We start from the raw sequence: 16,559 nt of genomic DNA on the forward strand, positions 1-16,559 counted from the left end.
TAATGCAAGCGTTCTTACTATATGTTCCTACCTACTCCCAGAGCAAGTCACGAATTTGCTTACTTAGCATTCACACATAAGTCGTAGGTGTACCTTCTTGCTGTTCATTTGGAAGAAAGCACTTCGGAAGGGTGATAGGGCACTGAAACAGTCAAGGTGCAGGCTCACGGTGCTGGGTCGTTTTACCATCAAAGTCGAACTTGATGCACTACTGCAGACTACATACACTAGAATGGTGCTGCGCCTTCAAATCATTACCTACAAGCCAGACACAGAAAACATACACTGGAGACTTATCACAAAATGGCCCCTAGAACCCAGCTTGCGCAGCAGCTCTCTCTGCCAAACTTCCTCTTGCTTCCCAGGGATGCTTGTGTTCGTCGGTAGTCTCCAACTGGCCTTCGTCAGGCCTACCCCAACCTCCACCACCGGGTGTCTCAATCAATAGGTGATCTCCTTTTCCCATGAACACCGTCGCTTTCCCTCCTATGTTTATATGCCGTGGTCTCAGATCTTCCTCAGAAGTTTCGTCGGGTATATCACCATCTTCCGCGCGGCGCTGCTTAACCCAAGTGTTGCGTCCCATCATGGCAGGCTCGCCACCTGCCATGCCGTATGGTGCACGTGTACGTCTCTGCCACATTTGTGAGTTTCACAGGTGGAAGGAGACGCCAAAATAATATACTTCGCTTAGGATGGACACTTGCATCCCTTGCATAACCTCGAACTCTCGTATCACACCATCGCCACCATTCCATTTACCTTTCCCTCCAGAGCCTGGTCTAAGACCGAAGCGGTGCATAAGAATGGGATAGCGCCGTTCAAGAATTTCGACATCGCCAATGCGGGTATTTGTGATATGAGTATGCACACCCGATGTGCCATGCCATCCTGGGCCGCTTCCTGATCCACCCGCGATGGTCTGAAGAACGCTCGTCAATGTCAATGCCAATTATGATGAAACGTCAGACCTCATAATAACCCCATCCAGCAATGGCTGTGCCATTCTTATCTTTACCGCCCGTACCAAATGTCAAGTTGCTGTAAAACATTCAGAATAAAACCAGTATTTGAAAAGGAACAACGAACTTGGTGCACCCTTGACTAGCAGCACACGCATGAAAAGCCTTGAGAACCACATCCACAATGCGCTGCGAGGTCAATACATTTCCGCCACACACAGCAGCGGTCCTGGATGGGGAAAGAAGACATCTTTGGGGAATCTTGACTGTAGTAGTTCATGTCAATACGATCGTACAACGGTCGTTTCATACCAAAGAACGTACTCTCAATGGGGACAAGACAGCCAGCGTTGAGCGGTATGTCGACATTCAGCATTGCACGCATGCAATAGATCACGGCGGAGTGTACCACTGAAATCGGGGCATTCAGGTTTCCCCTAACTTCGCACCCTGTACCCTCGAAATCTAGAACAGCAGATCCTTCTTCCTCGTTGATATCTACCTTCAGCTGAATCTTTGAGCGATGTCATGATCCTCAGCGCCATTATTTGTATGAACAGCGATCAGAACTCACTGGAGTTCCATCATCCAGATAGTCCACAGCACTGAGAAAATTAGTTCCCGACTGTTTGACGACGTCGCGTAGCAGACTTCGAACAGAGTTCTCGGCATTCTTCCTAATGTGATACATGTATTCTTGAACAGTTTCTAGACTGTAGTCATCGACGACTGCAAACATGATAGTCAGTGTATGGGCCAGGTAAATGGTTCATATGACAGACTCGCTGTGATTAGCTGAACTCCTTTGTGGTTGGCCGCAATTTGCTTCGAAGCACGAGTGAGCAACGAATTCTGAAAGAAGCACTTTTGAGCGACCTACCGCCTTGAGGTCACTCTCGACGTCCTTGATGTTCCTGCAACCTGAGCTCCCCGGATATTGTGCTGGTTTTTCAACCATGTACTCGTACAACCCCTTCTTGTCAAACATGCCGCCCTTTACAATCTTCAGGCTCACAATTTCCGCTCCCTCTTCGAATATATTCACAGACGTAGGCGGCATAGACCCAGGCAGTATGCCGCCGATATCAGCATGGTGTCCTCGGGAGGCAGTGAAGAAAATGATCTCGTTAGTCCCTTTGTCAAAGACCGGAGTGATGATAGTGATATCCGGCAGGTGGCTGCCTCTTAGTGAATATGTGCAACAGTGAAGAAAAGCTGCACGTACGATCCCCCAGCATGAGGAGAGTTGGTCATTAGCACATCACCATCTTTCAACTCCTTTCCGTAGAGTTTCATTTGATACTTCACAGCACTGACATCAGATTAAGCCGCATTCCAAAGACACTCACGGCAATTGCTTTAAAGACTCACAAGCTCATAGACCCAAGGTGAATCGGGATGAAGGGGGCATTTGCAACCAGATCGCCGTCAGGAGCGAAGAGCGCACAGGAGAAGTCCAAGCGTTCCTTTATGTTAGTACTGATCGAAGTCTGCTGCAAAGACCTGCCCATTGCCTCTGCGACGCTCATAAAACGATTTGCGAAGAGCGTGAGCAGAATGGGGTCAGGACCAGTGGACGGTTTGGTGATAGCCATGATTGATTTCGGTGAATGGAGCGAGATTCGGCAAGCTTGAAGGCTTGATCTCAAGGTGTTTCATGCAACGGGCGAATGATAATGAATCATGTGCATGATCACAAGACTATCAAAGTTCCGAACACGCGCCGCGGATGAACCTCCGTGCTGAGGTAAGCAACCTCCAGATCAGAAAAATGCATCTCCAAAATGTTCCCCACTACTAGTTACATGTTCACGCAATTTACAAGATTATCTCTCAGCCCAAAACTTCCCTCAAAACGTTCACGATCTTCTCCACCTCCTCGACGGTGTTGTAGTGGACAAGTGAAATGCGGACGACCCCGTCATTCACATCCAGTTTGGGGCGTAGGTTGTCAATAAGAGAATACGCGTAAAAGTGGCCGTATCGAATTCCGATCTGTGCAACATGCACAATCAAATACAATAAGATCATTGAAGGTCGGACTCTTACCTCTCCCTTTTTGTCAAATGCTCCAACGATATCCTTGCTCTTGATCGCGTTCTGTCCGACGACGACAAAGCTGACAGTTGGAACTCTCGAGAGATTGATCTCGCTCGTTCCCACAATCCGAACACCCCTGTCAAATTGTCTTGCGTCCGTCAAAAAGCCAAGTAAAGGAGCTAGAAGGTTTTGCTCGTGCTTTGCGATCGCGTTGTAGGATGCTGCAAGATCATCTTCTGGAGTCAACGACTTTAGATATGGCACAACTGCCGTTGCACCATACACCAGCTCGTAACCTGGACCACCGGGTTGCAACTTATATGGCTTGTCGTCCACCTTGAGGAAATGATGTGCGATGGACGTAAGAGATGTCTGCAGGGCCGCTGACCGCACGTAGGCAGCAGCATTGTGAGCCCCGTACACCTACAAAACAGTGTCAGATGCAAAATCGAAAGGAGTCGCGAGTATCAAAACCTTGTACAAAGAAAACACGCAGTAATCGATATCCCACTGTCGTACGTCCATTTTTCTATGTGGTGCGTATGAAACACAATCTACAGAAACTTCGACCTTTCTTGCACCCTGTTCCTTTGCACGCTGGCGAAGTGCCTTGACTGCTTCTTCCACAGGAATCAACGATCCCAAAATATTGGAACATGCGGTGATGGCGGCCAGCCTGGTCCGTGAAGAAACCAGCGGCAATAGTTCTTCGATCTTGTATGCAACTGAGTAAGGGTTTTCAGCAGACACTGGCATAGGTTTCCAGTATTTGACCACGGCATTGCGCCGCTCAGCCAGACGCTTCCAAGGTCCGTTGTTGGCTAAGACCAGCGTTGAGTTGTTTTTTTACAAAGGAATACAAGAAAATGATGTCAGAAACCTTCATGTTCATAGGTAATGATGAATTCATCTCCGGGTTGGATATCATTTTCGAGGGCTCTGGCGATGTTCTCCAAAATCATCGTCGAACTCGGTCCGAACCCGACATCGTCGATAGAAGCAGCATTGAACAACTCTGCAACGGTGAATGGGCCCTCATTCACGCGCTGATTGCTCAGCATGCCGACAAAATAGTCAGCTCCCAACTGTACGTTGGTGTTGGTCAAATAATCGACGATCCGATCTATCACTCCTTGAGCAGTCTGCGATCCTCCAGCATTATCAGCATAGATGTACCCTGATTTCAGGGATGGGAAGCAAGCGCGAACTTCGTCGATGTCGAGGGAAGCCATCTGGTCAAGGAAGTGTAGTCCAAGAGAATGGTTTGAGTCTCATTCGATGATAGGCATTCTATTAAGTACTCTTGCATAATTATATCGATATCCGATAAGGTGTAGCGGGGCACTAGGAAAATGCTGCGACTGCTGCGCGGTATCTGCACCTTGCTTGCAAAGCAAGGTCATATGGTATGCAACGAAATATGACGGACTATGTGCCAATAATAAACTAGGGTTCGGCGTTGCCGAATCTGACCTTGCTTGCCTGCGTGGACCCGGATTTTTTCGTTGCGTCGCAGTGATATTCGTGTCAGAATAAGATAGACCTCATTCAAACACCACTAACATCGTATATGATGTTGTCTGGTATTCCAAGTAACTGCACTGAGCCTATGATCCAGCCGCTCTGATAATTTATTGATATTTATTATTGTTTATTATTGGCACATAGTCCGTCAGATTTCGTCGCATACCATACAGTATGACCTTGCAAGCAAGTGACAATAATAAATATCCATAAATTATTAGTGTGGCACAGTACTAGTCCAGATAGACCTTACTCAGAATACGAGACAACATCATATGCGATATTAGTGGTGTTTGAATGGGGCCTAGCTATATCTTATTCTGATGGGAATATTACTGCGACGCAACGGAAAAATCCAGGTCCATGCAGGCAGGCAAGGTCAGATTCGGCATTGACTGTTTTCTTCAGATTTTAAAGTTCATACAAAGGAATCTGTCTTAGCACTGCAGGTCCATGCCAGCGTAGACACAGCAAATATCTACTTGTACACCCTGTTAGCTTATTGTACTACATAAAAATTGAAGTAGTCGCTTCGGACTGATCACCATAATGTCATAGATGGGCTCAAAGTTTGCGCTATTCGAATGAATTTCATTTCATTTGTTTATACTTATAATTTCTGCGCGCTCTGACACGTGACAAGTTTGTTTGCATTGCAAAGACGTTCTCGTCTCAAGACTCTGCGGCGAGTTCTGCGACCATCTCCTGCCTGGGTAAGTACATAGTACCTACCAGGTGCTACAAGTGCCATACCAACCCACTTTATGAACACGAACTCTGAAAATGACTTCTTTGGGTTCTCTGACGGAATTTGTTGCCTCTCAGGATGAACTTATTCGAGAAGCAGCTTTGACTCTTCCCCACGAATTCTCTCGTTGCACATACTCCCTGGGTCCAATCAGGCAAGCTGTTTACATTTGCCTTACTTGTGAGTTGCCCCGTGGCTTGTGTTCTTCGTGCTCCATCGCGTGCCACACGGATCACGAGCAAATAGAATTATTCCCCAAGCGCAATTTCCGATGTGATTGCCCAACAACTGCTATCCCACACGGGTGTACTTTGCATCGTAGTCTAGAGGAGGAAAACAAGGAAAATTCATATGGCCAGAATTTTAGGAGCATTTTTTGTCGATGTGGCCGACCATACGATCCAAAATGCGAGAGGGAAACGATGATCCAGTGTCTCACATGCGAGGTGCGTGCGCGTGAATCGAAGCCCCGTCAGTTGTCATTGATATACCCCATCTCCAAAGGACTGGTTCCACGAGTCGTGTCTACATCTGCGGACGCGACCATCCTCGCGGGAATCATCTCCCGTCCGTGAAAACGAAGTCCCAAATCACGGTAATGATACCGAAGACAACCAGTCTGAAGCCTCCTCTTCAGGGCTGCCTCCGCCGCTCATATCTGCTGAGGACTACGACGCATTCGTCTGCTCCTCGTGCGTTCGGTCGATCGACACCCTTCGCCGATATGCTGGCACACAAGGTACCATAATGGTGGTTCGTGACACAGAAGATAGCCCATGGAGGAAACTTGGCGGCAACACTTTATGCGCGGATGCGCCGACAAGCGCGGAGGATGATCTACTGGATATTGATGATTCTTCGGCAGCCCCTGGGCAAAAACGAAACCGGTCGCATTCCTCTCAATCAGAGGAACCAGAACGGAAAAGACAACACATTTCACCAGAGCCATCCTCGCCTTGTCTTGCTCCAACACCAAATCCGATTGCACAAGCCTTATTTCAGGGTTCACAACAAACATCGGATACAAACGTATCCCTGACCGAGGGTGACGTTTTCTTGACAGAAGGTTGGCGTGAACGGTGGTGTCGTTGCAGTCGTGTGAGCTTCTCATACACACGTTTTCTTACGTTTCCGTTCATCGGCGAATTCTAGTGTTTTTCATCTCTCAGCGATCATCCATATCTCCTTGAGGAAGAAGAAACATACGAGCCTCCAGAAGATCCTGATTCTGGTGCATACCTTGTTCTTATCTGAAGCAGTTGCATACTGACACCAGTATTTGATGCTTAGCTCTTTCTTTGGAGGAACTCGGTATGCGCGCATTGGAACGTCTTCCTCGTGATAGGGCGATTGATGGAATCCGAGCTTTCAATGATATGCGGTTAGTATTTTCATTAGATGTCTGACGAATCTTTCATTGCGCATATTCACAGAGATGACTTACTCGCATATCTCCGGCCGTTTGCTCAGGAAGGCAGAATAGTTGGCGAAGCTGACGTCAGGCAGTTCTTTGAAACATTACACGAAAGCAAGCACGCTTCTTGATTGTGTTTGCAGCTGTAGCATTTGTGTTACATCAGGTATTTTTTTGTTCTTCACATGACGTCGAGACTCTCAGCTATAACAGTTTTGTATTACGCCTGAGTTGGCTGAAAAGTAATTGCATCTTGCGCCGTAACTCGTAGCTGATCTCCAATCAAAGTATACACACGGGATCTGTTTGACAACGATTCGATATGGTTCACTCGGTCGATATAGACAGCCTTCACAATCATTCCGCTTTCGATGTCCCCGGACTCGTTAGACCGCATGTAATCTAATTAATGAAAGACTACATGCCACTATATCCGACCTCGTCGCGCCCGTCAGCCTGGGTCTCTTTCAACCATCGTCGACCACCGGACCCGAGCAGGACGATCGAACCTCAAAAGTTGCCCATACTTCAAGTAATTCGACGCAATTTAGTTTTGTTCTTCTAACACCTTCATCTTCGATTTTTTTCGTACAATAGAAAAACAGAAGTCAAGAACATAGCCGAGGGCGTGTACGAGCTATCAGCTCTATCATCAGGCCGCAACACACTGGGCAATAGAGTTGAGCCAAAACCATCTCAAAATTAACTCAGCTCAATTACGCCCAAGACGGAATAGAATTTCTAGTCTGGCCAGGCACGTGCACACAAATTTTTGGGTGTATACGATATAACACAACCTTATCACACACAATGCAGTCATACCCGGCGGTCATGTGTGCGACGGTAATCTGAGTGTGCCACAAAAAGATTACGTATGGGGTACATTACATGCGTACGTGACAGCATAACCTTGTGAACATCATCTTTGGAACAGAACTGGGCCAGATCTTTAATAGATAGCATGTGTGCATTCCCTTGGGGTTCTTTTGAGAATATACGTTTGACTAATTCACTCGTGCTTATTGGATCTTCTGACCGTAAAGGTAGTACCTGATGTGGTCTTCGACTTGCGTTTCAGAGGGAACCTCCGGTGCTCCACTAAGACCTTTGCGGCGAAATATGATGATCCGCGCGGGGCTCACGCAATGCACCTTATCTACGTGGAGTTTGGCGGAATGAATGTGCGATGCAGGGTGTCCGTCTGGAGTTTGGCTTACATATTCATTAGAAGATAGCCTTTTTCTCGGAAGAAAATTTCAATTGCCAATTGGATAGATGAAAGAAATACAGAGCAAAGAGAACACGTCAAGTCATTAAGTACATACGGTCCGCAGAGGCTCGTGGTACATCAATTACAACGAACATACAGAAGATAAATAAAATTCTCGCCACTAGATACTTGATATCACACTATGGACATATAGCCATCACCGATATCCGAGGGAGTGCGCGCTGAGATGAATCTCTGGGAATTGCAAAAATAACGTACGGGCAACTTCCAGAAGCCTCGAGTGTTCTCTAAGAACTCATCAGGAAAAGAACGATCTCGACTGCGAGAGAAGGAAACAATATAAACTGCGGAGTTTAGAGCAACGATGATTAACACTCACGATACTAGTAGAGCCTATAACATGGCCTGTACCTGATCATAAATGGGAATAGCGTGACCAGTGAAAACAGGCATAGCGTTGTGGTACTCCTTCCACGCCTCATCAGACACGATAGGCGCAGAAACATACTCCTCAATGGCCAAATTGTTGAGGTAAGTATCGAGATGGGGAAGGGTTGCTGTAATAGCTGCATCTTCACGAATGCGTTGTAGAATTCGGGTTAAGCCAGCATTCTCCGAATACCATGCTGGATCGCGGCGGATGACGGCACATTCATACACATCAAGAATTGGCTTAGGAAGACCAGATTTCAAACCGGCGGAATAAGCAAGCGCGTGACCCATGGCTTCAACTGCAAGTTCCGCCTGAGGGAGAACGAGAGAGTTAAATGACTCGCTACGATGTCCCCCGCTCAAGCTGTTAAGAAGGCTGATATTCTCTTCCAATAGAGAAGCTGCGTGCCGAGCAAGAAGCGACTCGCTTGGATCTGGGAGGGGTATGTTGTACCGCTGGAGGAGGAGCTCGGAAAATAGGCGTATGCATAAAGTGAGAACATCGCCCTCAGCGATGATCACACCTTTCCCGTCATTCTGAATGAATACAATATGTCAATTGAGTATCGTTAGACATGATGTGCACGAACCTCAATACGAGCCAGATAGTTGTGCTCGAAGGTGCCTTGCGCACCACATCTTTCAGCAACCTCGGGCACGCAGCGCTGAAAGTGTCGACAAACAGTGGTTTTAACGATGACTGCGATGCCATGTCTAACACGATGATCCGGAAATTTATCAGCGCTGCTCTTGGCCACTATTGGAAACCAATTGTCCATAACGAGGCCAACAGCGGTTGCGTGAGCGATAGGCCATTGCTGAGTCCTGAATGTGATAATGGGTATGGGGTCAGCCCCTTTCCCCACGAGGGACCGATGCATAGAATAGCGACCGGCAATGAACGCAGCTGCCTTGATGGAAGATATCCAAGGTGCCGTGACAGATAGAGTTCCGAGGGGTATGCGCCATACCTCGTCCCACCACTTCTCTAGAGGCGAGGCTGGCAGGGAATGGTCATAGATGTTTGACGACACGAGTGCACTGAATGGGACATGGACGTGATTGAAACGTGTTAGAGAGAAATCGAGAGGGCAAGTTCCGGGACGAGCACCAAGTCTGATGGACTCAACACCTTTGAACATCTCACGCTCGTTGCAGACGGGCACAATGAAAAACCGAGGCCCACGGTCTTCTCCATCGATTATAAGCCTGGCCATAACCAAAGCGACCTTGGAAATACCGAAGGATGGGGAGGAAGCAGGCATGAATCTATATGTGTTTCATTACAGGCCGCTCATCCTTGAGAAAAGGTACGTACTTGCTTGCCTCTTCACGAGGTGTATTAATAATGAAGCCCTCAGGGGTCTTCGTAGCCGTTGTCTCGATGTTGAATGCATCTAGACCATGACCCCTCTCTGTGAGGAGATAGATACCAACGGTGTCGAAACGCAACAGACGGTTGACCAGAGGGCGGAGGTCTGGTCTTTTGTGAAGATGCCGGGAGAGTGTTCCGATGGTAAGACCAACATGAGCGGCCAGTATAGTAAACATGGCAGTATCCAGTGACATGATAGGGTCTGTCATCATGGCCCAATACTTTGGAGAACACACTTGAACATCAGAAGGCGACAGATCTAAATTTGGGGGGCATGGATCTGTGTCATGTGTTTGAGGAAACAAGAGGTCAACGTACTGTAGGTGTGCATGAGAAGTCTTGCGCGCTGGTACGACAGGGACACACGGTCATCAGTGGGAAGAAACTCGACCCGAGTAGTGAAGAGGGGATGATGAGGGAGATGATCTGCCATATTCGATGAGACTGACGGGGAGGACAGTGTCTTATTCCGATTATCTTGCCGGCTTTTTATAGAGTTTGTCGATCATATCATCAGGTCAAGTCGGGTGAGTACTAACCAATTAGAAATACCACCTCTGGGCTTTGAAAACGTGGACCAAAGTAAATCATTGTGTCAAATGATATCAATATCATCACAGCCGAACTACCGGATTGAGAATCAGAGGATAACATCGTAGGATACACACGGATTTAGGCCACGAGTGCAGATTCTTCCGATAGGAAGCAATTTGACCGATAGTGAGTTTGGAAATATATGGCATAAGTCGTTATAGCTTTCAAGTGCATATTTGAACATACTACCGGGGTCAGCCGCTATGAGGACATTGAGGAGAGTAAAATGGACAAGATGAGGATGAAGTTGAAGTGAGAGTACTCACACAAGAATGAAATGGAACCTGGGAACACCGGTACCTTTGCGTAAGTAAAATCAGCGTGTCTGAAGGAACTCGGCGACACAAAGTACATCACTGGAACGTTTGAGTCAGCTTGCGAATCTGAGCCATTTGTTGGGGACATTGATTCGACCAACGCTTGCGGTTAGACACCAAATGGTCCACGCAGCGACGATATCCGTTTGGAAAGTATTATCTAATCAACACTGTCGCTTGGTGCCGCCCCGAATGTGTTCGCTCAAAACACAGGTTTGTACTAGCTGAAATCGGTATTTAACAAGCTAGCCTGGCATAGTCGGTCGCTTATTTGGCGTCTTCCCAGCAAACTCTGCACTGACAGGCTCATGCGTTTCGGTCACAGATCGGGTCTATGTTTATTTCGGCTGGCGCTGATTTTCACACACACACCGTGAAATGGTCTGGGGTAAGCTGAACTCTCGCGCTGTCTGGAATATCTGATTTAAAACTTACGCTTTACCGGCGCATACAACAGGATTTGCAAGATGCGGCGTGACGAGGGCTCAAAAGAATTAGATGGCGCAGTGTCCGGCCTCCGGAAGTTCTTTGCTCGATGAAATTCAAGATATAATTATTTATAGATAAGTTTTCTCGATCTAAATCTTAGCGCTCATAACTCCATATGGAAGATAACTATTATTACATAATATTGGGGCACCGTGACCGTCGCCTTGAATCTCCAGATTTCAAGAATTTCCGTCTTCACAAATCTGTATGAGATCTGACCTCGTGTCAAGTTAACCATGCCAGAACAGAAGAGCTCTTACGATGTGAACCAACGTCCTAAAGTACTCCTCATGACCACCCATAACAGTTCTTTCATCCCCTTTCTCCAGTACCAATCATAACTTCAGCTCCTCACAGCAGAATGACTTTGACCCGTGACGATAGCAAGTCCAACCTCGCCCTCACAAAGACCTGCAATTCTGGTGGTGACACTCAACTTGCTGCTCATGTCGAAAAGCTCCCTCAAGTTACAGGACCGCCTCCATTCCCCGAAGGTGGCCTGCAAGCGTGGTTAACGGTTCTTGGTGGGTATGTGCCAAGCTTAATCCATATGACATTGTCCGACCATCTTCTCACATCTGGTTTCTGTGTTTAATCAGGTCCATGATCCTTTTTTGCACCTTCGGCGCCGTGCAGTCATTTGGTGTATACCAGGCATACTACTCTGTAAGAATTTCCCGCAGCCTACACGCACTTCACCACTTACACGCCTGTCCGTCTTCAGTCCCACTACCTTTCGCAATACGCCGCGAGTGATATCAGTTGGATTGGTTCTCTGCAGACCTTCTTACTATTTTTCGGAGGTTTACCCGCCGGAAAGCTGTTCGATGAAGGGTTGGAATCTCCGTTTCCCCGTTCTCATTTGATATCTAAGCATTCTGCCTGAGCAGCTACTTCCACCACTGCATAGGAGCGGGGTCGCTCATTTACCTGTTCTCGTAAGTTCTGATTCACCATCCTCAAGACGTCCGTATCGACCAAAATTCAGGATATTCATGTTGTCACTTGCCAAACCACATCAATACTATCAAATATTCTTGGCACAAGGTGTTGGAATGGGCATTGGAATGGGTCTTCTTTTCCTCCCCGCAATATCTGTCACATCTCATTACTTCCGGCGGCGACGTGCTGCTGCAATGGGCGTAGTCTTGGCTGGCAAGTCTTCAACTTATTTCACTTGCATTGCACTGACCTCTTTCCAGGCTCGTCGCTCGGTGCCGTCATCTACTCCATTATGCTTACTAATTTGTTCAATGGTAGTGCTGGGTTTGGATGGGGAGTGAGGTGTGCAACGCACCATGTCTATGAAATCAACGTTAACTGGTCACCATAGAGCAGCTGGTTTCATCGATCTAGGACTTCTTGGAACCGCAAATTTGATCATGAAAACTCGTTTACCCAGTCGGAGGGAGCGTCCGGATGCGAAACCAGTTGATGTCAAAGCAATTCTGTCCGACCTAGGATTCTGGCTGTGTGTCATTGGGTCTGTATTCTCGAAACTCTATCAGGCTAGGAGCTGACATCTTCAATTAGTGCCACCTTGACATTCTGGGGCCTGTTTGTTCCATGTATGTTATAGGGAGTGTTTTTTACTGCGTGGCTCACTGCATCATCATAGTCTTCTACCTAGAAGTCTTTTCAGAGAAACACGGGCTTTCGAAGAACATCGGTTTTTATGCGGTAAGGTGTCAAGCAATGAGACAGAATAGACTACCAAGCAATGTTTAGATTCCCATTATGAACGCTGCTTCATTATTCGGAAGGACAATCCCGAACTTTTTGGGTGACGTCATTGGGCCATTTAACGGTATGTATAATCATCTATCGGCGACACACGACAATGAACTCACAACCGATGGTATACAGTGATGATCCCATGCACTGTCATGTCCGGAGGGCTACTGTTTCTCATTTTTGCAGCCACGGACCTTGGGGGTACCATTGCCTTTAGTATCTTGTATGGGTTCTTCTCTGGTGGTTGTGCGTCATGTTCATTACTGTTTTCTTGGAAGTCAATTGACTTTGCTTTCACAGTCATATCCCTCACCACTCCCGCTGCTGCATCGTTTTCGAGAGACCTTAATGAAATTGGGCAAGTATTAGTGTCTCCTCTATGAGACCTTATCCCTGACGGATTGACGATGTATATATAGCACTCGCATAGGCATAACTTCCTTTGTCATTTCCTTCGCACTCCTCACAGGTAATCCCATCGCTGGTGCACTGGTGCAAGTCAACGGCTCTTACATCTGGTATAGACCACTTGTCTTTGCTTCTGTAAGCTTCCATTACCGGATTTCCTTGGCCAAGCCGCTGAAATTCCATTGTCCATTTTAAGGTCGTCGTGCTGGGAGGCGCCGCCTGTCTTACTGCTGCACGATCCATTCTGTCTGAGCGCAAGAACACCAACAGGCTATGAAAACGATTCACACGCGAGGTCCCACGACGCCCTTCATTATACAACATTTTGAGAACGATTTTGACGACCAGACCACCTGACTTGTATTATATGCGCCGCCAAGACCGGATGGCAATGACTTTAACAGACCTTCTCAAATTCTTGTCTTCCATGGCCGTAATCATGTCCGCCTAACAAGTTGATAGAGGGGTGATATACTGCAAGGGAGGATTAACCAATTCTATTGTCCCGCTATCACATCTTGTCCTCATGTATATTGATTGATACGCGCCTTTGAATTCCATACCCGCCATCGCAACATGTCCAATATCATCCTCGCTCAGAGAATGCTATACCTGATCGCGATCACGTTCGAAGCAGCCGAAGGTGGCCAAATACATACCAGTTGGTGATGATCATATTATCTGATTATGCAGGGTCAGATATGAATTCAGGATCCCAGCTGCAAACTTCCGCGGAGAAACGTATCCCAGGGTGTCTCATCAGGGGCTGGGATGCTGTAAACTCGTACGGTTTCATATCGAGCTCATGACCAGCAATGACCCAAATAGTGGGTGGGTTGTGCATGGGCGAAGTGTCTAATTTAGCAATGGGAACATTCCAGAATTCATGGTTCAGCACGGTACTAAGTCAATTCTGGATATGCTGATGGGCTGTAGTACTCCGAGGAGGAGGGAATCATGTAATCTATAAATGCGAAATTGAATCGAGGAGTTCATGACGTCGGTCATCCTGTGAAATCCCTGTAAACCTCCAAGCGGTCAGATGAACGGAAATAGTTTATACAAGCAATTTATAAATAACTGACTCGGAAACCTCCCGCTCTTCCTTTATAAAAGGGCTGTCAGTCTAGCGAAAAACGCTTAGGGTATTCACAATGGTGTACCAGCAAGTAGATTGAAAGAGGCACTAACGTAAGGCTTGAGACGACATTGTCCAGTAATCGGTTCAAAATCTGCAAAGGCGAGATCTGGCTATGACAGATGTCCACTGACGACACTAGCCTCTGCAAAGCTAGAACAGCCCAATTGACGCCACAAAGCTCCACTCAACAATAGGCCAAATATCGGGTTAGATTCGGGAGCCAGCGAGGGTGTGTCACCGGAACGGTGTATTAGAATGACACTCGTCTCCCAACCTTCGGACGAGTCTGTGATCGGGAACGAAATCGACCTAGAGATTAAAAACTGTGAAGAACAAAAAGGAATAGTGCAAGGCGAATCTATTAACCTTGAACTTCTGTTCTTGCAGAAGGCTTGATGTGCTTCAGCCTTCAGGTGTGCAAAATCACTGAAATGAGCGTTAAGCGGCCAAACTTACGCACTTTACGGACGCTTACGAACGCTTGCGGCTTTACTAGTGCACTTATGCGATTCGATTTGGCTGTGCATTTTTGGGCCGGATATTGACAAGTCCACGTCGTAGGTCGACGTGCAGTATGACAACTTTGGTAGGGGCCGACTCGGAACAATCATGCCAGATAAAAAAAACTCACCAGCTTACATAAATGAACCATGAGTCATCCTTGGCCTACTAGTGAAGAGCTGAACGGTCTGACAGTCCAAAGTCAGAGCCTGGCACTTCGCACAGGGCACGCCCCCATCTCCAGCGCATAGGCAAAGAACCCTCTCCGTTTTGCGCACATTGCCCGGGAATGAGACGGACCCCCAAGGCCTCACTTCCTACTTGACTACCAACGATACCGTCGAGAAAGACACAAGTTGACAGAAGCACTAGGACATAAAGCCTCATCCCCACCTTACCTCTTATCGAACCCACACGCAACCCCCCACCTCACCCGCTTCATTAATGCAACAGGACGACTATGCCAGACATTCGTTGAAGTACCATTGCCTCGGAAACCGCCAGACTGATGTAGCACCCCCCGCTTAGTACATACCATACACAACGCTCGAATCGTACGATACACAATAAGTCATCTCTCCATCTCCATCTTCACGGATTGCGCGTCTAAAACGGCCGGCGGGAGCGGCAGACTGGTGGGGTACGTCCCACACCAGGGTATTCGCGAATCCAGAGATGCGCTTAGGGCACTGGGGGCCCTTAGACTATAGAGTAGCACTCTGGAAAAGACAAAAATTGGATTAAAAAAAAAGGTACTGGAAAATTACATACACAGGTTATGCCACATCTGAGTGCAGCGGCGTGATGATCATGCGGCACGTCCACCACTTTTAACATTCCGAATCAGCCTGCTAGTGTGCATTTTGGTCCAAAGAGGGTCCTGGACTCTAGGTTAGGTTGAGTTCCATGAATGGAGCAAGCAGTTGATCATAGAAGAATGATGACCAGCGACCAGGCCAGGCTAGCCAACAATTAGTCTTCCCTAGGCAAATAGTTGCATATTACGGTAGGTATGTTCGCATCCCAAGTTGTACGGTACCAGTATAGATTCCCACGCTTCGCGTCAATGACATACTGTTTCCATTTCAACTTTGACTTATCAAAATGTTTTCCTCAATATCTAGCTTACACCATTCACAACCTTCTCAAAGCTGTATCTGAACTTTACATGCGAACAGTGGTGGGTCGTAATGTGCGCAGTAGATCTGCAGAAAATACTGCATGCGATCAGCTTGCGGGCACCAAATTAGTTCATTCGATTATGGCTGATTGTGCATCGACACCGTCATTTTTAGCAAGGTTTCAATGGCAGCCTTTTGCGGTAGATTCTTGCAGCGTAGTTTGATGAGTTTTTTTAGACGATGGAGATGTGATACGTTTCCGAGGCGCAGTGTAATTAGATATTGTTTTTTTTCAAGAATGTTATGCTAATTCAGTATCCCCTTCACTGAGTTAGGATGACCAGGGCCTCGCTTCAAATGCTATAAAAAAGCTGTGTATCAGTGGGCCAGAAAAAACCCTGCACGATCATCATATCCATATCTGCCCTAGGATTTACTCAGGACCCATATGGCGCACATGTAGTGCCTTGTCCCGAATCAGTGATTAATCATCGCACTAACACCAAGGTTCTATGATGAAGGGAATGC

General features: G+C 47.1%; 6 protein-coding genes across 6 annotated transcripts; 3 read left to right on the forward strand and 3 right to left on the reverse strand.

Annotated features, from left to right (window-relative positions):
• Window positions 1-23: 23 nt before the first annotated feature.
• Window positions 24-2,658, reverse strand: EDB93DRAFT_1182326 (Hydantoinase B/oxoprolinase). The gene is made up of 10 exons (XM_041450688.1): window positions 2,334-2,658; window positions 2,188-2,274; window positions 1,843-2,140; window positions 1,745-1,787; window positions 1,537-1,691; window positions 1,287-1,476; window positions 1,090-1,228; window positions 972-1,041; window positions 686-922; window positions 24-634 (listed from the first exon to the last, which is right to left on the reverse strand). Exons 1-10 carry the CDS (start codon window positions 2,555-2,557, stop codon window positions 311-313), a joined length of 1,767 nt encoding a protein of 588 aa, XP_041301760.1. The 5' UTR covers window positions 2,558-2,658; the 3' UTR covers window positions 24-310.
• EDB93DRAFT_1182330 (pyridoxal phosphate-dependent transferase) lies at window positions 2,651-4,262 on the reverse strand. The gene is made up of 4 exons (XM_041450689.1): window positions 3,883-4,262; window positions 3,477-3,823; window positions 3,012-3,425; window positions 2,651-2,957 (listed from the first exon to the last, which is right to left on the reverse strand). Exons 1-4 carry the CDS (start codon window positions 4,232-4,234, stop codon window positions 2,796-2,798), a joined length of 1,275 nt encoding a protein of 424 aa, XP_041301761.1. The 5' UTR covers window positions 4,235-4,262; the 3' UTR covers window positions 2,651-2,795.
• Window positions 4,263-5,309: 1,047 nt separating this feature from the next.
• On the forward strand, window positions 5,310-6,819 carry EDB93DRAFT_1095425 (uncharacterized protein; the record flags this gene model as incomplete). The annotated part of the gene is made up of 5 exons (XM_041446687.1): window positions 5,310-5,720; window positions 5,779-6,372; window positions 6,427-6,505; window positions 6,565-6,655; window positions 6,708-6,819. 5 exons carry the CDS (start codon window positions 5,310-5,312, stop codon window positions 6,817-6,819), a joined length of 1,287 nt encoding a protein of 428 aa, XP_041301762.1.
• Window positions 6,820-8,242: 1,423 nt separating this feature from the next.
• Window positions 8,243-10,367, reverse strand: EDB93DRAFT_116072 (acyl-CoA oxidase). The gene is made up of 5 exons (XM_041450029.1): window positions 10,266-10,367; window positions 10,045-10,211; window positions 9,670-9,985; window positions 8,942-9,620; window positions 8,243-8,888 (listed from the first exon to the last, which is right to left on the reverse strand). The coding sequence occupies exons 2-5, from the start codon at window positions 10,157-10,159 to the stop codon at window positions 8,313-8,315; spliced, it is 1,686 nt and encodes a 561-aa protein (XP_041301763.1). The 5' UTR covers window positions 10,160-10,211; window positions 10,266-10,367; the 3' UTR covers window positions 8,243-8,312.
• A 905-nt stretch (window positions 10,368-11,272) lies between these two features.
• Window positions 11,273-13,718, forward strand: EDB93DRAFT_116259 (MFS general substrate transporter). The gene is made up of 14 exons (XM_041450084.1): window positions 11,273-11,654; window positions 11,726-11,792; window positions 11,851-11,960; window positions 12,017-12,064; window positions 12,115-12,281; window positions 12,329-12,410; window positions 12,460-12,609; window positions 12,660-12,694; window positions 12,745-12,806; window positions 12,855-12,933; window positions 12,993-13,106; window positions 13,161-13,218; window positions 13,280-13,403; window positions 13,465-13,718. Exons 1-14 carry the CDS (start codon window positions 11,488-11,490, stop codon window positions 13,543-13,545), a joined length of 1,344 nt encoding a protein of 447 aa, XP_041301764.1. The 5' UTR covers window positions 11,273-11,487; the 3' UTR covers window positions 13,546-13,718.
• Window positions 13,719-15,221: 1,503 nt separating this feature from the next.
• Window positions 15,222-15,380, forward strand: EDB93DRAFT_1066785 (uncharacterized protein; the record flags this gene model as incomplete). Its single annotated transcript, XM_041444914.1, has 1 exon — window positions 15,222-15,380. A coding segment is annotated over one exon (159 nt), but the record flags the coding sequence as incomplete, so codon positions are not given.
• Window positions 15,381-16,559: the final 1,179 nt, after the last annotated feature.

This window comes from Suillus bovinus, assembly GCF_016758785.1.
Source record: "Suillus bovinus strain UH-Sbo-P2 chromosome Unknown EDB93scaffold_115, whole genome shotgun sequence".
Lineage (NCBI taxonomy): Eukaryota > Fungi > Basidiomycota > Agaricomycetes > Boletales > Suillaceae > Suillus > Suillus bovinus.

Coding starts and splice junctions, on each gene's coding strand:
- EDB93DRAFT_116072 (XM_041450029.1), bottom strand. CDS start 10,159: ATGGCAGATCATCTCCCTCATCATCCCCTCTTCACTACTCGGGTCGAG. Junction 9,986..10,044: donor ACTTCTCATGCACACCTACA/GTACGTTGACCT, acceptor CCCCAAATTTAG/ATCTGTCGCCTTCTGATGTT. Junction 9,621..9,669: donor CCTCGTGAAGAGGCAAGCAA/GTACGTACCTTT, acceptor AAACACATATAG/ATTCATGCCTGCTTCCTCCC.
- EDB93DRAFT_116259 (XM_041450084.1), top strand. CDS start 11,488: ATGACTTTGACCCGTGACGATAGCAAGTCCAACCTCGCCCTCACAAAG. Junction 12,934..12,992: donor CGTCATTGGGCCATTTAACG/GTATGTATAATC, acceptor GATGGTATACAG/TGATGATCCCATGCACTGTC. Junction 13,107..13,160: donor TGGGTTCTTCTCTGGTGGTT/GTGCGTCATGTT, acceptor TTGCTTTCACAG/TCATATCCCTCACCACTCCC.
- EDB93DRAFT_1182326 (XM_041450688.1), bottom strand. CDS start 2,557: ATGGCTATCACCAAACCGTCCACTGGTCCTGACCCCATTCTGCTCACG. Junction 1,692..1,744: donor AGTTCAGCTAATCACAGCGA/GTCTGTCATATG, acceptor TCATGTTTGCAG/TCGTCGATGACTACAGTCTA. Junction 635..685: donor AAGTGTCCATCCTAAGCGAA/GTATATTATTTT, acceptor CAAATGTGGCAG/AGACGTACACGTGCACCATA.
- EDB93DRAFT_1182330 (XM_041450689.1), bottom strand. CDS start 4,234: ATGGCTTCCCTCGACATCGACGAAGTTCGCGCTTGCTTCCCATCCCTG. Junction 3,824..3,882: donor CATTACCTATGAACATGAAG/GTTTCTGACATC, acceptor CGCTGGTCTTAG/CCAACAACGGACCTTGGAAG. Junction 2,958..3,011: donor CATTTGACAAAAAGGGAGAG/GTAAGAGTCCGA, acceptor CATGTTGCACAG/ATCGGAATTCGATACGGCCA.